A 23491-nucleotide genomic window follows, 5' to 3' on the forward strand; every position below is an offset into this window, starting at 1 on the left:
ATATGAGAGAGAGAGAGAGAGAGAGAGAGAGAGAGAGATCTATATAGATAGATATATCTATCTATATAGATCTCTCTATATATATATTTCCTGGAACCTACATGGCAGCATACACCTGTTTGGTTCATGCTGCCATGTGGAGGTACCAGGAAAGGAAAATTACAGAAGGTAAGTATACAATTTTCCGTTAAATATATATACTTCTTTTTAGTATTGGATAAAGTAGGGAACGGCTAAAACCCGGTCAATTTTTATTCTCCAGCACAACTGGAACTGAAAAGAAATCCAAAGTGAGTGGAAATCGCGCATGAGCACACTGGCCCGTTCGGCATTTGTCTCCTGAGCACCGTTCAAACCACCCGAAAATCGTACGATTTTCGGCTGGTTCTCTAGCGTGCTCCTTAGACAAAAGACGTGCGACCGTACAGTAGAAACGGTCGCACGTCTTCATTCACACTGCTCGATTCTCGTACGATCGCGGGATTTCCCGCGATTCTCGTACAAGAATCGAGCAGTGTATGGGCACCTTTAGTGTGCTGGCTGTGCTCCAGCTTCTGTATTTTAATAATCACTATATAATCTGATCTCTATACCAAAGGCGTTTTTAGAAGCTGTAAATGAATAATAATATAAACTAGCAAAGAGAAGGTTGACAACAGCTTGTTAGCATAACAATAGCCATAGCTGCCCACGTGTCTGCAATAGGGCCTGAGGGTGGAAGGGGCCCCATTAGGTGGGGCTGTTGAAGCAATTTTAAACATATGAAATCTTTGTGCCTTTGAAGATAATACAAATCCATAAATGTATGGTTAGGAATTGCAATAGTTTCTGTTTGATCCTGTACACCCTGTGACATTTTCATTAGGGACCGGCATATGTCAGACTTTAGAATTATTGTCCCTAATCACAGATCCTCTTTGCAGTCTGTGCAGTAAAGGGAATTTCTTTCCAGCTCGTTCATCAGAACATCCGATCTTGCCCGTCAACTAATTTACTTCAAAAGCCCTCAAAAATTGAATTGAGACCAACTACCTGAATGGAATCCCAGATGTATTATACAGGTTAGCACACACGTATTACAGTATGTCCCACTAGGGAGAGTCACTCTATTTGTCCTGGTGACCATTGTTACCAGGAGTGAAAGGGTGTAAAAATGCAGAATTCTGGGCTGTCAGTGGAACAGGAATGGAGGGGAGAAGGGTATTTCCCTTTACTTTGAAGAGATATCCTCTTGTGTCTACAGGCCAGGAAGTGAAGGGGAATCTCCCCCCTAGGGGGTCAAAGATAACCAAACACCCCCCAAAAAACCTGATAGCGGATTTAACCCTTCCCTACTCTAAGTCCCCAATCATTCACACCTATGCGTTTTGAAGCGCCTTGGCCATCACGTGACATTGCACAACAAAAGGAATCCCATTATTTGCTAAAGGGCCCACTCATAAGTATGCAACGCACTTCCGTGCGACTTGGGAAATGGTGCAGGTGCTTCTTTTGGTGTATATTTAACCCTATAGACTTCAATGGGAGTGCAAGAAAAACGTATATGTAACATATTTTCGTGCATTTTTTTTAGTACTTTTGCCATGGAGCACTGCGGATTCCTGGTAGTGGTTAGCACTTCTGCCTTGCTGCACTGGGGTCCCTGGTAGTGATTAGCACTTTTTCCTTGCAGCACTGGGGTCCCTGGTAATGGTTAACACTTCTGCCTGGCAGCACTGGGGGTCCCTGTTTAGCACTTCTGCCTTGCCGCACTGGGTGTTCCTGGACATGGTTAGCACTTCTGCCTTGCAGCACTGGGGGTCCCTGGTAGTGGTTAGCGCTTCTGCCTTGAAGTACTGGGAGTCCCTGGTTCAAATTCCAGTCAGGACACTATCTGCAAGGAGTTTGCACGTTCTCCCTGTGCATGCGTGGGTTCCTCCAACACTTCAAAGACATACTGGAAGGTTTATTGGCTCCTGTACGTATGTACAATAGGGACCTTAGATTGTTAGCTCCTTGAGGGCAGGGACTGATGTGCATGTGTAGTATGTAAAGTGCTGTCTAAATTTTCGGCTCTATATAAATAAATATACTTGGACATTAGATTGTAAGCTCCTTTGGGGTCTGATATGTATAAAGTGTCAGTGCCATATGCAACGAGTGGCTACAGAACTTTGCTTTACATATGATTAGATAATCATGACTGATGAGAAGCCTAGGCCTAGAGAAAAAAACCCAAATTGGCTGATATTCCGCCTTGCCCAATAAAAGACACCGACAACAATTAAGTTGGAAAAGGGCAAGGCCACAGCTTTATTTCCAATTTAAACATAACAACCAAAACGTAACCAGTGCCAGTCACAGTTAAACTGTGAGCACACCTGAAAGTGGGGTACCTGTCTTTACCATCAGTGCCAGACAGGCATTAGACTGTTATAACTTTAACCTGAGTTCATAGCCCATTAAAGTAACATTTTTTAGCTGGCAAGGTCAGACCAATAAAGCTGTGACAAACATTTTTAACTTGGGAGGGTGGGTGAGCAACTTGTATAAAGTGTCAGTGCCATATGAAACGAGTGGCTACAGAACTTTGCTTCACATATGATTAGATAATCATTTCCTTTATACACCGATACAATAAAATGCAGTAGAAAATAAAAACAAATCAGGCAGTTTGAAGCAATATAAATGCTCCACCAGGTTAATAACCACAGAAGCCATAAGATGAGAGAATTAGAGGTTATGCTGTAGCAGCTAGCCTGCTGGGATTGTTAGTTCTACAAGTAACAGACGGCCATAAGATCCTTACCTCTACGATGAATTGACAACAGGTGTATCAGGTCCCCGAACAGATGAAAACTGTTCCCGAGTCCTCCCAGTTTATCTGATGTCTTCCCTCTCGCCTTGCCTGCAGGGATCTGCTCACCTGTCACACACCTTCCTGCGACTGTGTGTCACCTGGATGAACAGGTACGCCAGCCTCTCCTCTCCGCCTCCTCCCCCGGTGCATTCTAGAACTCGTAGTCCAGAAACAAAGGCAACAATAAGGAAATGAGCTCTTCTTTTATTGCCAATAGACCTTTCACTGCCCTTGAGTCATTTCCTTTGTGTTCAATAGCTTTGAGTAGACAGTAAGGACAATGCGTAGGTTACAACGTGGAGGTAACAAATGTGGCGTCAGCACAGACGGAGTCCAATATAAAATGACAGTCACAGGTTGTTATTACAGCAAACATGTCACATAGACAATACACATGGGAGATCTCTGGGTACTCTGCATGTCTTATGTTGTTTTCAATCTTTTTATTGTTTAGTATTACTACAATAAGGAAAAGTATTATTGTTATTATTATTATTATACAGGATTTATATAGTGCCAACAGTTTGCACGGCACATTATGTGCATATTTACAACATAGAGGTAAAACATTGTTAGAGAGTTTTTTGTTTTTTGTTACCTTTTTCAGCCCTTAGAGAAGCAATAACAGAAAGCAACAGGTAAGACACATGATTCACCATGAAATACACAAACGTTACCTTCTTGCATTGGTCCTTGCGCTGTCTGCAGGAAATAAAAGATAGTAGAGTTTGGAAAAAGATAAACCCTGTCTGAGAAGTGGCGCTGCTCCTGTGTGATGAGGACACTGGCCAGCCATTGCACACAATGCAGTTTGATTGCCCAGGCAACTCCCCGTTCTGGCCATGTAGAATAGAAGTCCGCAGTCTCTATCGTAGATCTGGGGCTCCTGAGGTTTCAGAGCTGGAGATACATGTCAATAAAAAGCGTTATTTTCCACTGTTGTTTTCTTCATGTAGTAAAAATAAAACATTGAATGTTTTGCTTGTGACAGGTCCCCTTTAATGAGAATCTGATTCCACACATGCAGAGATTTGTGTCCCAAAGTTGGAATCTTTGGCTGAGTATTGACAGGCCAGAAGCCTCTTTTGCTAGACGTTGGCTGTAATTAATGTCAGCGGTCAGTTCACGGGCTGACACCGTCATCCAATACCATGGCTGAGCACAAAGGGACCTCTGTGATTATTATAATGAGAAGCAGTAAATCAGGCACTAGCATTGTCCTACGATAAATCGGTGCCAGTTATTGTCTGGGCGCCGGCACCATTTAAAGGGCCAACGTGCCTTGAAGTATATCTAAACCCCAAATCCAAAATGTGATATATGGCTGCTTACCAGATGTGATGGCTGCATTAGTTTTCTGTTTTTTAAAGCTGAACTCCGGCCTTATGATCAGTCTTGCACAGTTGCACGGCTCCTCTCCTGGACTGATAGGACTTACTCTGATTGTACTGAACACCGTGAGCTTCTTGCAATGTGCATTAGAAGCTGCAGCAAGTCAGATAGAGCCCGTCCCATTTCCTGTCTCCAGCATCATCTAGTCCAGGGGTGGGCAACTTTACTCGGCCTTTTGGCTAAGATCAAGTGTAGTATCTGTTCTTATCAGTTTTCGGGGAAGAACGACACCATTTCAAACCGGGGGATAGTTGTTTAGTAATAGTTGGGTGCCAGAGGGGTTTCCTTACTGCCTGGGTTGATTCTGGCCTGGTTATGCCAGGCTTTTTCCCAGTTGTAGGCAGGAACCCCTCTGGTGCTAATGCCTTCTGGTATGGATGGGGCTGCTCTTGTCTGGCCAGAGGGTTCGGGGAGCGCAGAGGCCCACGGTACTGTGCCCCTTGGGAGTGGCGTCTCAGGGTGTGCCGGAAAATCACTTGGGTTTGGGACCCCACTTGATTTACCGTCACTAGGTCACGGCACTCAAGCTATATTCTGCACCATGCCTCTTAGGCATGCCTTCTGGCTAGCCTGGGGCAATTTCTATACCTTGACCGGATGGCCTGCCAGGTTTGTGCACTGGCACTTCATTATTTCTCCCCTATTTTTATGCACGACTGCACTTTTTGACGACACAGAATGACGGAGGGTGCGGGTACCTTCGGGGCCCGTCCTGAAGCTGGGGGAGGAGGTTCTGTGGCCTCTATGGGCTTCCCTGCCTCCTCCCACTCAGGGGTCTCTCTTCGGGAGAGCCCTCACCTTGTACTCGTGGGACCTACTTCGGTAGGTGAGCTTAAGTCGTCTTTGCCCCTATCAGTAGCTTTGCTCCCCGGGGGTTTCAGGAATTCTGAGTACCAAAGCACCCTCTTGAAATTTTTTTTTTATTGTGTAGTGATTTCACTATTCACTTTTTTGTTCACAGGGGATGTACGTTTTTGTTGCACACATGGCGGACTTGGAAAAAAAAAAGGGGGTGGGCAACTCCAGCCCTCCAGCTCTTGTGGAAATACAAGTCCCATGAGGCATTGCAAGACTGCCAGTTACAGGGATGACTCCCAGAGGCAGAGGGGTTATGGGACAGTCAGGCTGGGGAGAAAAGCATAGAGGATGCTGGATGTCCTCCAGCCAGGAAATGAGGCGGTCTCTATCTTAATCACTGCAGCACATGAAGGGAAAGCCGGAGTTTAACTTTAAAATATGAAATGCCTGTGTGCTATGCTGAGTTGGCTTCATTTCTTTGCTACACATGGACATCCACTGTGACACTGATGGGATTTATCACTGTGGAATCCATGTAAGTAATGACTGTAACATTTGGCATCTTGCTGCCCTTCTGATGATGACACGGTGAGTTATGTACTAATTATTATTTACCGTGTCTTCATGGTTCACATGCTCGCCCTGGTAAGGGCTTTTTCCCAATAATGTGTTACATATGTCATTGTCATTACAGCTTGATGTCTCACCAGATGTTGTCACTCGAAATCACAACCGAAATGTACAGCTTGTAGCCAGCAGGTGGCGATGACATCCTGTGTACCATATACAAGCCAAGAACGTCATCACACCGTACAATACAAATGCCTGTGTATAATAACCCACAAAGCAAAATGTCATATATTACAGATTACCAGTCCTTAGATGTGGTGGCCGCATTCGTTTTCTCTTTTTTCAGGCTTTTTCCTCTTTATTTTTATATGGTGATCCAACTAGTATCACTTTATTCTTGTCCATACATATATAATTGTATGTACAGTATATAAATGACACGGTCCTTACATATATAAGTGACACGGCCCTTACATATATAAATGGCGCGGCCCTTACATATATAAATGATGTGGCCCTTACATATATAAATGGCGCGGCCCTTACATATATAAATGACGTAGCCCTTACATATATAAATGTATGTATATAAATGACACGGTCCTGACATATATAAATGGCGCGCTCCTAAAGTGGTTACACCAAGCTCATGATTTTGGTACTGTTCTGTGCAGCTGACTGTCGGCTTGGGTGACTGTAGAGCCGCCTGACTACTTGTATGCTGCCAAATAATGTGCCCTCCTTCCCTGTCCTGGGATCCTCTGTCCCCCATGCGGAAGCAGCATGGCGGGTGCCACCAGCTGGGTTCACACCTGAGCATATTTTTTCAGCCCGTTTTTCTCGTGTCTTTTAGCACTTTTTTCCGTTCAGTGAAACGCGCATTTCACTGGTGGTATGATTTTTGGGGGGTTTTTTTTCCTTATTTTCTCTATTTAAAAAAAAAAAATCACTTTTAAATTTCCGGCCGGCTCTGCCCCCCTGCGACGCGGCCGCTTGCAAGGGACGGAACCCGGAAGCTGCCAGAAGACACAGCGGGGATCGCGGACAAGGTAAGACCTGTACGCTGTATTCCCGGGCGTGGCTCGGGGATACCGCTTTGTTAACCCCGATCCACACTCGAGAATACCAATGGAAACGCGCTGAAAATGCCTCAAAGAAGCTCCTGTACTTCATTGGGTGTAGGGCGTTTTTCCGCGCGTTCCTATGCGCTGTAAAACGCCCAGGTGGGAACCATGCCCATAGGCATTTATTGGTTTTCACATGTTGAGCGTTTTACAGCGCGTAGGAACGCCCAGGTGTGAACCAGGCGTAAGGGACATCAGCACACTTTCAGTGTCTAATCTCCCCTCCGATCACTGAACCCAGAAGTGATGCTGATTTTGTCACTTACAGTTTTAGCCTCTCATTTCTCCAGCTGCTGGAGCCAGAGAAGTAAGTGAGGAAGTACGATATGTGTTTGATCATCTTCTTTGGGGTCCATAGGTGACATTATCGGTCTAATAGACTCCTGTTGTCTCCATGAAGAGGACCTGTCACTTCCTCTGTACTATCACATAGGGGGCTTGTTAGCTCCCTATGTCTTAGCAATAAAGTTAAATATAAATGTAGCGTGCACCCCTGAAGGAGCTGCTGGATGTACCGGGTATTTCTTTCTTGTCTAGGGTATGTTCTTCAGCTGCCCACCCATTAGCACTAACCGCCCTTCTTCTGGTGCCCATAAACTGATGTCCACTCCAGTAGTAAAATGCTGAATAACCTTTTATTGAACATCTTCACTGCGGAGATAGGGTATAGGGGTTCTAAGCCTCCAGGGGTAACAACCAGGAGCTCCAGACCAGACTCACCAGACTTTGTAGGAATATCAGTGGAGATCCACTTGGGTGACAGCGGATGGCAACTGATGTAGCAGATAGGCAGGATGGATACAGACCCTCAAGCAAGAAAGACACTGACCATGCCCCGGAAGTCCTCATAGTTCCAGGGTACTTCAAGAGCCTGCATTGGTCCCGGTTCTCTTCCTCTTTCAGCATCACAGGCCTCCTCCATGTTGGAGGTCTCAGGGAAACCTTTTCCCTCACACCAGCCCATGCCCACCACCAGGCCTCAGGCCTAGCCTGGGTGGCAGGCTGAACAGCACACAGCCATATTCCATGGCTGGTCCCGGACTCCCGGCTAGTCTGAACACATGGCAAATCCCTCCAGTATATGTACCCTATCCCAGCATGCACCACTGGCTGAGAGAGAAACTCAGTGATTGGCTGCTGTACTGTACATACACTACAATGCCTCTCATTGGCTGTCCCACAATATGACAGAGTCACACTCCACCCAGGGAGGGTACAGGCAATGCCAGACACATGGGATTAACCAGATAACTGCCACTATAAATCCAGCCTGGATGACTACAGCCCTGGCTATCACTAAGGTCTAGTAGCCACATCACAGAAGGTGATGGGGGCTACATAAAAGTAAAAGTTTACAAAATTATAGTGAAATAAAAGATAAAAAAAAAGAAAATAAAGCCCGCCACCGCCAGATACATGCACAAACATGCGTCAGGTGCGCCTATGCGCAAAAACAATTGCACCACACATGCTACATATCACTGCAAACGTTGGAGTTAGAGCAATGATTTGAGTGCCTGGTAACTGTAAGTTGATGAGCGGTAACGGCTTTTAAAGGAGAACTATGGGGTAAGTGTTTTTCCCAATAGTTCTCTTTAGGGTCACGGGAGGACATATAACAGCTTCTTTGTCACTGGTAGGCTCTAACTATGAGGATGAGTGGAAATCACTCACCTCATAGTTCTCCTTTAAAGCGTCGTGCGTGGCTAATTTCACGGAAAGTGTTTTTCCTCATTTCAAGGGTGTGTGCAATTTTAATGCTTGACAGGTTTGGTATCTATTTACCTGACACGACCCCATATTTTATTTTACCAAAATATTGGGTATTCTGTTTGTGTGCACTAACATTCATTGTATTGTATTTTTTCCAATTAATTTGATAAACATTTGGGCAAATATGTGACTTAAAAAATGCAAACAGCATTGTTATATTCAGCAGGGCCTCGGCTTTCACTAAAATATGTCATTGGGGTTCACTAACCAAAAATAAAACAATTGCTCTGGACGTGGAATGGCTTAAAGGAGAACTATGAGGTGAGTGATTTTCACTCAACCTCATAGTTCGAGCCGGAGTGTGACAATGAAACTGTCACAGGTCGGCTCAGTAGATCGGGAAGTGAGCGAACACATACCGTCGCTCGCTCATGTCCCTGCAGAGAGCCATGACTGTCACTCACCTCTCCCTGCAGGGATTCCCCCCCTCTGATCCTCAAGCGCTGACTGGAGGATCGGACGGGGGAGGGGGCCGGTACAGTTGACTCTGCCTCTAGACAGGCAGAGCCAGCTGTCAATCACGCAGCTGGGTGGATCTCGACAGTAATGTCGGGATACATCCCGGCTGCGGCGGTCTCAGTATACCTCGAGCTGTAGCTCGCAGTATACTGAGCTTTGGGTCACAGGAGGACGCTAATTTGTGTCCTCCCGTGACCCTTAGAACTATGGGGAAAAGCACTGACCTCATAGTTCTCCTTGCATGGTGCACAAACACCTTAACAACACTCTGGGCTGCAAAAAACACATATCCCAATATTGTGCAATGATCTGCTGCGCTGCGCATTCATTGTGATCGGGCTGCTTGATGCAACAGGTCGCAATGCACAAAAACGCATGCATTGCGGTGTGATTGGGCTGTCTGTGCATTCTGATCACCTGTCACATCTGCTGGGATCCCTTACAAATCTGAACTGATGACATGTACATAGACCTGACACTGCTGTTCACTCCATTACAAAATGCTGCTTGCCTGGCTGTCCTAGAACAGCAGCTCTGGCTTCATTTGCAGAGTGCGTGTCTCAGGACAGCCAGGAATAAGCGCAGGCTGAGGCCAGCAGTGGCGCCCATGTTCAGAACTTCAGATGTAACCTGACACTGACCACCCTGCAGACGGCCACGACCAGTCGACCACCCTGCAGACGGCCACGACCAGTCGACCACCCGCCGCCGTTCACAATAGTTCCCGGCATGCCGTGCGCGCAGAAGCTCTGACTAGGTCACGTGATCCCGGAAGTGGCCTCACCGAAGTCGGCAACAGCTGGTCCAACACTGATGAGCCGGGGGTGGAGGAGAACGGCCCGGGGCTCTCAGGTGAGAGTCGGGGAGGGATGACCGGTTCTGATAACCTGCATAGGGAGGCGGTCTGCTTTGGAAAGGGACATGCTGCCGTACAGGGGGATAGTCTGCTCTATAGTTGGGGGGCTGTTTTGTCATACAGGAGGGGCATGCTGCCATATATAGGGGGATTGTATTGCTATATGGGGGAAATATGCTGCCATAGGAAGGCTATTACCTGGGGCTATGCTGTTTGAGGTGGGCAAGAGGAGAGTTGTACGACCACGGGGGGATTGGGAGGAGGGATGTGCTGCCATACGGGGGGCAATGTGCTGTGTGGCAGGAGAGATGGGGGGATATTCTGCCTTGTAAGGAAATACTGTAAGCTGCCATGCAAGGGGGGGTGCTGCCTTACAGGGGAAATATTCTGCCACGCAAGGGGGGATGTGCTGCCTTACGGGGGAAATATTCTGCCAAGCAAGGGGGGATGTGCTGCCTTACGGGGGAAATATTCTGCCAAGCAAGGGGGGATGTGCTGCCTTACAGGGGAAATATTCTGCCATGCAAGGGGGATGTGCTGCCTTACAGGGGAAATATTCTGCCATGCAAGGGGGATGTGCTGCCTTACAGGGGGAATGTGTTGCCTTGCAGGAGGGATATGCTGTCATGCAGGAGGGATGCTCCCCTGTATTGTAATACAGGGGAATTTGCTACTGTGGGGGTGACATACAGGAGGATATACTACTATTTGGGGACTTTATAGCAAAATAGGGAGCTACACCCTCATAAGGGACCTACTTTATGCTGCCATGCACGGACCTAACCCTGTTCCAAGACAGAGAAGGAGCAGCAGCATCAGACAGCACTGTAGTGAGGAGTGTGACAAGTGGAGTCTCCCTGTTCCTGGCAGGGCATGTATAGGCTTTTGACTTTGCCTCAGTTTTAGAGTGTCTGATTGTGAAAAGTGATGATGTGTATGGCTGTATACATCCTGCCAATGCCAACATTTCCACAGGCCATTCACAAAACACAGCGATGATGTGGTGATGTTGCGCCCATGTGTTTTGTGGAGGCATGACACCAGTGATGGTGCCTGGAGTTCAGCATTAAAAGGAACCTGCCAGAACAGAGATATGGGAGCAGCCATTGCTGGCGTACTCCTAAAGGAAGCCTGTGTGGATAGAAATATAAGAACAAACATTGCTGACTTGGCTTCTTTAGATGCAGGTTTCAGTTCAACATCCTTATCATGGCTTCATTATCTAGCAGATTACTGACTTGAAGTATGCCAATGTTCCGAGTCCTTCTCACCCTTGCGTAAGGGTTACAGTTTTGGAGATTGCATCTTCAAAAACACTATTGTGGGTCAAATGAACGTTGCTTAGACCTCCTCGCTGATCTAATTATTGCTCAGGGAATGGTTGGACTGAATTATGATTAAGCCCACCACTCTGCTCTATAAATGACATAATTATCTTTATAAATGTTCTTTTTTTTTCTTTCTTCAGGCCTTTATAAAAGATCTGATTTGTTTGGGGAGAAGTTGATGCTCATGTGTACATCTGTTTGAGGACTTGCAGACATGGACTTCCCCGGGTCTCCACGCAGGGCACCTCCTCGCCTTCGATTCTTTGCTCAGTACACACACCATCATTTGGCGGTTTTCCTCCTGACTTTTTTCAGGTAAGTAAGGGGGTGAAAGAGTTACCCTCAGAATAATCTTGTCAAAGCTAAACCTAACAATGTACCATTGCTTGAAAGTGTACCTGTGCTCAACCCTTACAGGACAAGGCTACAAGCATTGCTCAGTCATCATGCTGCTGCTGTTCATGAGATTTGACACTGACAAACTAAGCTGTAGGATAGCCTAGTATAAACATTCTCCCACTCCCCAGCATGCTCCTGTTTTTTCTAGTGTCCTAGGAGAAAGGACATCTTCTCTTCCCTGAGAGAAGCAAACCCATTTCTTTATTGCTTGCTGTTTGGAGGGGGCTTGTTCTCTTGGATTTTGCCCGGCAATCTCCATCTTGCCTTCTTCTAGAAGCCACAGAGCGTCTTCTGAACCAGCACTGTAGTAACTTAGGGCTTTACACTTTGTTGTGGGAGCCTGGTTATACTATGCTCCAGTTAGTTCCCACAGGGGTTAATACCGAAGCTCTGTCCTCAACACTTCAGTTGCAGACCTGTTTCTCCCCTGCCAGGGTGGTTTGCAGTATAGAACAGCATAGGAGGGAAGGTGAGCATGTGCTGCTGGGGAAGGGGATTAAAGTGGTCCTTTACCCTCTTTCACTAATAATCACCTCGGTGTGCAGCTCTGCATGCTGATATGAAATAATATTACATTAATTATTTAAACAAACATATCTTTATTTTAATTTACAATAATTTTGTGATCCATTTCCTGATCCTCTTAAGCAATGGTGAGGTAATGTTCCGAAGCGTGGCATCCCGGGAAGGTCACATCAGCAGAGCATTGCTGGGAAATCTCATCTGTAATCTCATGAGATCTCAGGGAAAGGCATTTTCCTCCCCTGAGATGATGTGCATGGTCAAATGTCCTAGTCACATGTGCCAGAGTTCCAGGAAGTAAAGGGAGATGGATTAATCTGCCGTCAGTAAAAATGGCCACTGAAGAATGGGGAGGAAAAGAAAAATAAGGTATGCAAAGAATAAGAAGGTGGCAATTATCTATAAGAATCCTGTCTGTAGTTTGCCATTAAAAAATATTTCTAAAGCTGTAAATTGTTGTCATTTCATAGATATGGGTAAAGTTCCTTTTTAAAGCACGCTTGTTTCTTTACCCTTCATGTGAAGAGCACAGGTTTGCTTTAAAGTGAGCTGGTGCTTTGCCCAATCGATCCAGTCGAAGTTCACCTGTGGACTTTCCCTGCTCCCATGTAACAATGCTGGTGATTACTTGCTTTCTCTATACCCGGAAGTACTGGGCATTTTTCTTCATGCCAGACAGCTGAATGGAGCAGCAGTGGCACTGAGGGAAGGTGGTTATGTGGGGTGGAGTTGGCATTTAAGTAAACCAGTAACTTTGCCTCACATGGGTAATGCACATATTTAAATATGTTTATTTGTCTATGATGCAACAAAGATTAAGGTTATTAAAAAGCCATTTGTGTGTGTTTATATCTTTCCATATTAATGGCTGCACATCACAAGTCACAATAAATGAAATATAGTCTTACAACATAAACATCATTGGCTGTTGCGTAACATGGCCGGACCTGAATTTCAGCTTTACAAGCCAGGGCGTTCAGGATGTACAGGTCATGTGATCTGGAATGTTTGTCTCCAATTGTATTATGGATCATGTAGTATGGAGAGCTGTACGAGTGTTATCAGAACTTCAGATAACAAGAGGTTATACTGCCTGAGGTAACGACCTTGTGGAATATTATCTCGATATACTGACTCATTTAAACAATAATTCCTCTAAGCTTTATTTGAAATAGCCAAATAACCTCGTAGTCCTTTTAGAAAATCTGTAAACCTTCTTTTTTGGAAGAAAGTTGCTTGTTACATTGTGCCTGTGCCTCTAAGGTACACCTGTCAGGTTTTTTTCCTTCAACCCACTGACTGAACAGAAGAATTGACCCGATTCCTCCAACACAAACAGCGTGTACTGCCGACACCTGTCAGAATACCCGAGCAAAGCGGGCAGCTCATTGGCTTCTGGCTCTGATCACTCTAAAAATTTCCAGCAGGCTCCTTCAATCAGCTGATCGAGGAATGCCGGCTGAAAGGGAGCCGACGGCCCCACACACTGTGCGAATTTCGTCCGGGACATTAAAAACCAGCCGAATCCCTACTTGTGTGATGACATAACAATGCTTTACATTGCCCAATGCTTTTTTTTGTGCAAAATATGAATGATGTTAAAGGAGAACTATGAGGTTGTCTTTTCCCCATAGTTCTCCTTAGGGTAACGGGAGGACACAAACTAGCGTACTCCCGTCACCCTAGGCTCAGTATACCGCGAGCAGCTGCTCGCGGTATACTGAGGCGCCGCAGCTGAAGCGGATCCCGACAATTGTGCCGGGTTCCGCCCAGCTGCGTGACTGACAGCTGGCTCTGCCTATCTAGAGGCAGAGTCAGCTGTACCTGCCCCCTCCCCCGTCCGTTCCGCCAGTCAGCGCTGGCAGATCGGAGAGGGGAATACAGCCCCTCCCCTGTCACGGCAGAGAGCTGTGACAGGATCGAGAAGTGAGAGAACGCCGGTATGTGTTCGCTCACTTCCCGATCTACTGAGCCGACCTGTGACAGTCTCATTGTCACAGGTTGGCTAGAACTATGAGGTGAGTGAAAAGCACTCACCTCATAGTTCTCCTTTTAATATGATTTGTGTTTCAGGCTGATGGGTTATTATAATAGTGTAAACTGTTAACATTTTGGTAATTTTTTGTGGCTTTCAAATATACCAATATGTCAAATGATGAGCATTGGGAGGAACTGTGAGTTGTTGGATGATTTTAGGGATAATACTTAGGTTTGATTAGATGGAGTGTATTGCATTAGGTTCCAAACATTTTATACAGGAAAGCCCCGTAGGACAAAGGAAATTAACTTTTTTCAGGGGGCAAGTGTTTTCATCTGCAGGAGATGCTTACCCTGTAGGGGATTGAGGCTTGGTTCACACCTAGGCGATTCAGATGCTGGGCTGTTTTTGCGCATTTTCGATCACGGGACTTTCGTGTGGTTTTCAATGCATAGAGATTTCTATGGGACCCAAACCGTGCGACAACCGCCCAAAAATAGCTCCTGGGGGCGTGGCTTGGCAATGGCCGTGTGAGGGAGCAGACACCTATAGACCCTTTTTTTAAATTTTTTTTTTCTTCTCCCCGGTTTTTTTTTTCTTTATCCACTACACGTGCTTGAGGCGGCGGTGGTGAGGCGGCCTGCCTGATGACCCTTGCCATTGCCTATTTCGTTACCGTTGGTTGTGCTGCATACGTTGAAATAGCTCCTGCACCTTTTCGCGCGACAAGCGATTTCGGTCGTGCAACAAACCGCAAAGGTGTGAGCAGCCTTTATTGACTTCAATGTGCATCTGTGTTCCGTGCGATAAATCGCCTAGGTGTGAACCTAGCCTCAAACCCAACTCCAGGTTGGAAGGAAATAAAGACTTTGCAGTGAGGCCCCCCTGGACTGCAAGGACTTAATTCTCAAAGGGGTTACTGGAAGAGCATGCTGCGGTGCTCCCCTTTTCTCCCCGATGCTTTAAGCTGTGGGTGGTCCCTCTGCGTCATCACGTACAATGCAGGGCTGGTAAATCCTTGTTTTTTGTTCATTGTGTATATATATTTTTTCTGGAGGTCATATTATTGTTAACTCACTTGTTAATGATGTGCTCTAGTTGCTGAATTGACTAATGGGGGCGTTCATGGAAGGGTTAACGGGTTTGGTTGGTTAAGCCCGGTAATGAGGGGGTTATTGAACTCCTGACTCTCCTGACAAAGTCTTCTGAGATGAAATGCATTGGGTGGTTCAAAGCAATTTGAAGCAACACACATGGGGACTCATGTACGCACCAAAACGGAAGTGCTGGGGATGCGTGACTCCTGAAGGCACAGAGAGGGTAATTTATCAAAACTGGAGCAGCTGTGCATGGCAACCAATCGGCTTCTCTCTTTCATTTTCAACAAACTGGCAAACTGAAGAGAGAAGCTGATTGGTTGCTGTAGGCAATTGCTCCAGATTGTGTCTGCTCCAGTTTTGGTAAATTTCCCCCTGGGTGTTTTATTTCTTAGTGCTGGGCTAACCACCAGTTTTGTGAATGTTCTTGTTTGGTCTTATGCTATTTAATACACGTGTTTTTTACACTATGAAGATTTCTTTTCCTTCTGCTTTTTATACTTAAAGGAGAACTATGAGGTGAGTGATTTCCACTCACCTCATAGTTTTAGCCGACCTGTGACAATGAGACTGTCACAGGTCGGCTCAGTAGATCGGGAGGTGAGCGAACACATACCATACAGGGGCTGGATTCCCCTCTCCCCACGCTGACTGGCGGAAGGGACGGGGGAGGGGGCGGGTACAGCTGGCTCTGCCTCTAGATAGGCAGAGCCAGCTGTCACTCACGCAGCTGGGCGGATCCCGTCATCTAAGTCGGGATCCGCTGCGGCGTCTCAGTATACTGCGAGCTGTAGCTCGCGGTATACTGAGCTTAGGGTAACGGGAGGACGCTAGTATATGTCCTCCCGTTACCCTAAGGAGAACTATGGGGAAAACCACTGACCCCATAGTTCTCCTTTTAATGGAGGAATCCTCCCAGGAGAATTAGGAGGTGATATTGTTGGCTACATTTGTGTTAACCTAACAAGCGCAGTATAACCTGCTTATTATTTTAAGTGATCATTGGAAGTTGCCGAGTCTGGTTTTCACAAGGGGATTTCTGGTGTTTAGAAAATGCACTCCCATGATGCCAGATCACAAGTTTTACTGTCGGCAAAATATCGTGGAAACTATAGGCACTTGGAAAACCATTTTCAGTCCGCCGGGTCCTGGGCTGCATATTTTGTTTCCTCTCCGACAGGATATAAATGTCATTGTTTTCAGTCTTTTAACATTTGTATCTTTCATTTAAAACTACCTGGTGATCCTGTCCTAAAGGTCCTTGTTCAGTCACTTCCTGTTAAAGTGTGACAACGCTCTGTCCCCACTTGTGCTCCTGCATTGTCACTCAAACTTCCGCCGGAGACAAGTGGCCGATTCATCAAACATTGACTGGTCCACCATCTCCTGTTTGTGCTCTTGAGTTGTCGCCCTTTGACAAGTGCCCCTGATGGGGACTACAGGGAGTCCTGCCGACACATTGCAGTGGCATGGTCCACAGTTGTCCCTGTCAGAAAACCGAACCAGAGCAATGATGTGCAGCCGAGTCTGGAACGCATGTATGTAGGCAGGAGGTGGTTGGATGAGATCAGCAGCACCGAGATGCAAAGATGGGTGAAAAAAATGTGAAAACAGGATTTTTTGAAAAATAAAGGCAAGTGTTTCATATGCAGTGCTTTTAACTGATGTTTAGATCTATTAATTGTGTCTTTATCCTGTTTCCCCCAGTTACTCGCTGCTCCATGCCTCCAGGAAAGCATTCAGCAATGTGAAGGTCAGCATAAACAACCAGTGGACCCCATCCAGCCTAAACCTTTCCATGTCCGTTGTGGACCCAAACTCGGTAAGGCTAATCTGTAAGCAGGGCAAGATGAGAGATGGACAGGTTGCAGCACCAATATTTTCTCCTGTGTTTTACATAGTATATAGAACATATACAAGTTACAGACCCCCGGGGGATTATACTAATGTGCCCACCCCATGTAGTTTTAGGTGGAAGTCAATTCATCTGACAGCAATTTTTAATTGTAGGAAAAAACTGGATTACCTAAAATCAAACCTGGGAAGAGCACATCAACTGAGAACTGAACCCATAATCTCAGCACTGCAAAGCAAGCGCCTATAATTTTAACATTAAATATTATATAACTGTTTAGTGGGCAGATCTACTGGATTGTGTGCATTGGTGAAGTCTGGGCAATATACACACAAACCTATTCAGTCCATCTTTGCAATACATGCACATTTCCCCATTTTTAGAAATGTTGTAATAACAGAAAAATACTTTCCAATCCTGATAGAAATCCAGTGAGCCCCTGCTTTCTTGTAGTAAGATTACAGCACTGCCTCTGCTCCCCTGGTGGAATAGAGAGTGCCTCCCTTCTATGATGTGGAGGTGCATGTCATGAGATCCTACATAGAGGAAGGGCAGGACTGACATCACTACTTGGGATTCCAGTGCAGCAGAGGTAGTGTTGTCAGCTCACTACAGGAAGTTAGGGGCTCACTGGATTTCTGGTGGGATCCATCAATATTTTTCTGTACATGTAGCATTTTTAAAGGGACAAAACTTGGGGAAATGTGCAGACTGGAGACATACACTGTAAGGATTGCCCTTACACTAGATCATCTGTAACTTGTGTTGCTCTGACAGGCCATACTGACTATTCAGGCAGCTTATATGACATGGCTTGTTTATAATAAATAAAACAGGAGTTTTCCATTACTTTTAATATTCTTGTAACTGGTGAGGTAAAAAGTCTCCAATTTTGGGGGGAATTAATGAAAACTGGAGGAGATGGTTTTGTTTTACCAACCAATCGGCAGCTTTCTTTGGTTTGTTCAGTTATGCTTTGAAAATTAAAGAAAGGAGCTGATTGGTTGCCATGGGCAACTGGTCCAGATTCTACCTGCTCCAGTTTTCATGAGTTCCCTTCCATTTGCAGTTCCTGGTGAACATAAGCAGACCTCTAGCCTAGCCTAGCCTGCGATTGGAGGATCAATAGACTTTCCGCATTCCCACACTACACACCAAGCCTTATGTACAACAATGCAGTGAAGGAAAGGGCCTCTGTTGCCTAAAGCAGCCAATCGGTTTCCAGCTGTCCTTTTTCTTTTTACAGATTAGAACAGAGGTAGGCAAACTTAGGACTCCAGCTGTTGTAAAACTACAAGTCCCATGAGGCATTGGCAAAATTCTGACAGCCACAAGCATAACACGCAGAGACTTTATGATATTTGTAGTTTCAGCACAGCTGGAGTGCCCAGGTTGCCTACCTCTGGACTAGAAGGTAGAAAAAACAAAGTTACTTTGGGCAACTCTAGTGTGTCTTTGCCCTAGTTTCCTTACACTGAGCTGAGGGGGTACAGGGCAGAAGTAGGTTCTTTGCTTGAACAGGGCAGCTATCAAAAAGAACCTTAGATGTAGTTTTATAATCACCCTTGGGCAAATAAGACTTTCTAACAAGTTTCTATTATCTTCATCAGAGTTGGAATGGCAATCACCTCTTCCCAGACGCCGATTCTGCCACCATCTTTCTGGGCCTACTAGACACCATTTTCCTCTTTTCCTATGCAGTGGTAAGCTATTGTACACCGTACACTTTCCTTGTAGTCATCAGCTACAATATTCCTTTTTAATTGCATCAACAGACTTTGCTGTGTGACGAGTGCAAATAAGTCCTTTTTACGTTTGGGCGCTTGGTCAGAATGGGTACCTAAAGGGTAACTCTGCTTTAAAACTATAAAAATGAAAAAAATCTTTAAAAACATTTAATATATTATAGGGCTGCGGAAATTAACGATTAATTACCCGATTTAATCGTTAAAATTTTTGATCAGTAATGAAGACACTCACCTCTTCGCCGGCTTCCGGTTCTTCCGGGAGTCCTGTCGGAGATCCGGTGACGTCACCGGACTCCTTCCCCAAGTGGCTCAGTCGGCTAACGAAGGGAAGGGGGGAGGAGTCCGGTGATGTCAGTGGACTCCTCCCCCCTTCCCTTCGTTAGCCGACGGAGCCACTTGGGCCGGAGATCTGTCGACACTGAGAACTTATTGAGTTCTGCGACCGCCTGACTTCCGGGTTCGTTAACAACTAAGAGGTTTGCCCAAGAAACTTGTTCTGCACGAGCGCCAGCCAAGGCATTGGCCTATACACATACAGCACAGCAATGAAGTAATAAAATGAACTAGGATCACACTAATCCAGCACGTTATTATTCCGAGTTGCCCCACTCAAGCGGCGACCATATTGAGTGGGGCACCTGATATTAATAACGTGCTGTATTAGTGTGATCCTACATCATTTTATTACTTAATTGCTGTGCTGTATGTGTATAGGCCAATGTAGTTGGATCTGTATGTGCGTTATAATTAATAGAAATTAATCGATTTAAAATTTTCGTGTTCGATTAATCGACATTTTTTTAAATCAGTTCCAGCCTTAATATATTATATACAATTGTTGCACTAGCCATTTTGTAATTTAAAGCAGACCTTTACCCATATCTTTAAAATAACAACAAACACACTTAACAATTTTTGTCCAAAGTAAAACTGCTTTTCTATGTCTGTTTCAGTTGTATATTTTTGCTCTAGTTTATTTAACTGAAATGACTGCTGCTGCACAGCAAATGTGACTTCAAACTGATCCTGCAAGAAATCTATGCTAGGCTTAAAGCGGACCTTTACCCATATCTTCAAAATAACAACAATCACACCTTTTAGAAATGTTTAGTAAGGACAATCTACAAACACATACTTCTAGATAATTGCCGGCTTTGTATTCTTTGCATTCCTTATTTCTCTTTTCTTCCCCAGTCTTCTCACAGTGGCCATGTTTACTAAGGGCAGATTACTAGATCTCCTTTTACTTCCTGGATTTCTGGCACATGTGACTAGACATGTGACCATGCAAATCATCTCAGGGGAGGAAAATGCCTTTCCCTGAGATCTGGTGAGATTACAGATAAGATTTCCCAGCAATGCTCTGCTGATGACAAGGCAATCCAAGTGTGCATTGCTTTAGCAATCTGAAGTCATTGCACTTTCAAAGCAGGAAGTGAATGTTCTGCATTTAAACGTGTCAAACAAATAAATGCAATATGGTGACCTATTACAGCACTCTATCTATAATAGCTCTCACAAATATTATATGTCAGACTTTCTACACAAATTTGAAAAGTTCATTGTGATGTGTGAGATGTGCTGGAAGTGACACATCTGTGGAGATTTTACTTTCGGAATGAATGTGTCAGGTTTGGTGAGAGAAGTGAAAGAGTCTATACACACAACGCTTACTGGGTTGTTTTTAAACTGAAGGCATTTTTTTACAGTTAATGTTTCCACATTGAAATATGTTTCTTTGGACAACAGGGTCTGTACATCAGCGGGATTATAGGTGACCGGTTAAATATGCGTTACGTACTCACTTTTGGCATGTGTTCGTCGGCTGTGACTGTGAGTATTAATGTTTCACCAAATCTTATTTTCAAAAATAAATACTTGTGTGACCAGTTGAAGCTAATTTTCAGATAACCTGGTGGTGCAAGGGTTAATGATGAGCGGTGCAGGCCTCAAAAGTCTTTACTTTGTGCATCATTTTTAGATCAAAAATCTCTCCAGCTATAGAGCAAGGGTGCCCTCTTTCCCCTAGATAAGATCAATCATTGTCCACATTTCTGTAAGACGTGGCGGATGGTCCTCCCAGGGGAATACTGGCCAGGATCTTGCTAGTTGTCATTCTTAGAGGAGCTCTGCCCTCAAGTGACACTTAAGTCATGAGTTAAGTCTTAAAAATGCATTCGCACGCCCTATTACTAAAAATTTTTCTTATTTGTGTATCACTCAGATGTAGATCCTCAAATCATCTCTGAATTGGTGCCGACACTGACCTTCCTTCTGGAGGGGGGCTACTTTTCTTCCCCATGGTCACTGTGTGTGTTTTTAAAGTAGCCAATGCTCCAAGCTCACTCCTGTGATGGACTACAATCTCACATCTATTGTACCAGTGCATTGAGATTGTAGTCCATCACAGGAACAAGCTTGGAGCAGTAGCTACTTCAGCCCTTCTATATTGAAAACGTAACTGTTTAGTTTCCTACAATCCCTGAACCCCCCCCTATACCCAAGGTACAATAGCAACCACGTGGTCCACTATGGCAATTGTCAACTCTAAATCTCTTCTTTGTTCCAGATGTTTGTGTTCGGCACGCTCACAGAGTGGCTTCACTTCTATAATAAGGTTTTCTACTGCCTCGTGTGGGTGATAAATGGCCTACTACAGTCCACAGGCTGGCCCTGTGTGGTCGCTGTCATGGGGAACTGGTTTGGAAAATCTGGGTATGTTTGTTTTATTTCACTATTAGACTTTTAGCGGCTTAAAAAACAGTCCTGTGTTGATTTGAAGAGAAACTCTGTTTTGTTTTTTTAGTCACTTCTTTGGAAAGTTTACAGGTTTATTTAAATAATTTTTTTGGTTTGCATCAAATATTTTACAATATAATTTATTACAGGTTGCATTCATGACACTCAGTTTGCAAAGCTTACTGGAATGTTTAGGAAAGCCCTTCACTGATTTTTGGTTATCTCTGCAGGATGACTTGTTAAACAGTCCTGCACTGTGAGAATAAGTTGTTCTGTCTGTTGCAAATTTCCCCTCACTTCCTGTCTAGGGAAACCATTGTCAGTAAGCCAGGAAATGAGGGCAAATTTCTGTAATGGAGCCTCAGATTGCAGTTAACATGAGTTTTAATTAGGGATGGACAGATATATCGGCCGCCGAAAATGGCACTTTTGGATAAATGCCAAAAGTGCCATTTTCCTGCCGATACATCGGCGCATCCCTGCTTATTTTCCTCCCCGCTGAGTGCTGCTCTGTATCCCAGCGGGGAGGCGAGAAACTGACACCTGGCCGAGCACTGCGGGCGGAGAGCGCTGTGAGCGGCTGGCGTCTACTCCCACACCGCTCAGCCTCCTATCACAGTCCGGCAAAGCGGTGTGGGCGGAGACAGCCTGCGCTGTCACAGGAGGCTGGGCTCTCCTCCCTACACCGCTCGCTCAGCTTCCTGTGACAGCATGTCAGAGAGGAGAGCATGGTACAAACACTCAGTGGTCAGTGATCGCTACATGTTTGTAGATAATTGAGGACATAAGGTTACTATATCCTCAATTATGAATGAATGGGAAGTGATCTACATCACCTCCTGTTCATTCATGATTGTGGTTATAGTAAACATACTCTGTCCTCATGTTATGAATGAACAGGAACACTCAGTATAGAGGCTTCAGGTTAATTTATAACTGGGGATACAGAAAAAGAGATTGAGGACACAAAGTCTTCTATCTCTTTTTCTATTTTCAAAGAGAAATATCAGGGGTCTGTTTAGACCCCTTATATTTTCCTAAAGCCCCTTTTAAAGTAAAAAATAAAAATATTTAAAACAAAATCAATTAAATAAAAAAAAATAAGTTTAGAAAAAATAAAATAATTAAAAAAAAAATTTTGGTTTCGGCCTGACAATTTTTTTAATTTCGGTTTTGTTTTTGAAATTTCCATTTCGGTGCACCTCTAGTTTTAATCCTTCCCCACTCTATCCAAACCTAGATCTTGACATTCCCTTCAAGGAAGAGCAGGGGAGGGGAAGGATTTAGTAAAAAAACAATGAAAATTCTTCTTAAAAATGCTTGGAAGTAAATGAACAGGAAGTCAAGGGATGTCTCACAGCAAAGACATGGATAGTGGTAAAACCTGACAGGTTCTAACCCTTCATGTTCTACTAAAAGAAAACCAAACATTTTGGTGTCCCTTTTGCAGAGATTTCCTCTCATTTCCTTCCTGTCTTATTGATCCAAGTGTGTTGTCTCAAAAAACATATTTTAAATTGTAAAAATTTCTAATTTGCCATTTCTAACTTATACAGACGTGGCCTTGTGTTCGGACTCTGGAGTGCCTGCGCATCCGTTGGAAATATTTTGGGAGCATTCCTTGCATCATCTGTTCTAACATATGGCTATGAGGTACGTGCCGACTTTAACATTGGTGACATAAGGGCTGGGTTTATACATTTCTCCTGGAATATTTTTTTATGTATGCTAAAACTTCAGGACCATTTGTAGATGAAAGGGCACTGCAGGCCCAATTATGCTAGAGGATGGACAATCTTTTTAGTTGGTGCTAGCTAGTAAAAGTCTCTTTCAGTGTTGGTCTACAGAGAGGGACTGTGGGATGGCTGTCTTGTAAATACAAGATGCTATTTTTAGGGCTGCAACAACTAATCGACATAATCGATTATAATCGATTATTGAAAAAGTTGTCAACTTTTTCAATAATCGATTAATCGGCTTCCGATCAGTTGGCCCTGTTCACGACTCCACACGC

At 44.7% G+C, this 23491-nt stretch overlaps 2 protein-coding genes across 2 annotated transcripts in view; one reads left to right on the forward strand and one right to left on the reverse strand.

Annotated features, from left to right (window-relative positions):
• The window catches only part of RAB19 (RAB19, member RAS oncogene family), an 11941-nt gene extending 8948 nt beyond the window's left edge, over positions 1–2993 (reverse strand). The window contains exon 1 of the mRNA XM_018570495.1: positions 2789–2993. The gene's annotated coding sequence lies outside the window, so the exon portion shown is untranslated. The remainder of the gene's footprint in view (positions 1–2788) is intronic.
• A 6731-nt stretch (positions 2994–9724) lies between these two features.
• Positions 9725–23491, forward strand: part of SLC37A3 (solute carrier family 37 member 3) — a 33283-nt gene continuing 19516 nt past the window's right edge. The window contains exons 1-7 of the mRNA XM_018570496.1: positions 9725–9807; positions 11280–11454; positions 16843–16957; positions 18601–18693; positions 20488–20571; positions 21308–21453; positions 23034–23130. Of these exons, the coding sequence (XP_018425998.1) occupies positions 11354–11454; positions 16843–16957; positions 18601–18693; positions 20488–20571; positions 21308–21453; positions 23034–23130 (636 nt within the window). The 5' untranslated portion in view covers positions 9725–9807; positions 11280–11353. The remainder of the gene's footprint in view (positions 9808–11279; positions 11455–16842; positions 16958–18600; positions 18694–20487; positions 20572–21307; positions 21454–23033; positions 23131–23491) is intronic.

This window comes from Nanorana parkeri, unplaced genomic scaffold (assembly GCF_000935625.1).
Source record: "Nanorana parkeri isolate BGI_ZX_2015 unplaced genomic scaffold, ASM93562v1 scaffold1542, whole genome shotgun sequence".
NCBI classification, from domain to species: domain Eukaryota; kingdom Metazoa; phylum Chordata; class Amphibia; order Anura; family Dicroglossidae; genus Nanorana; species Nanorana parkeri.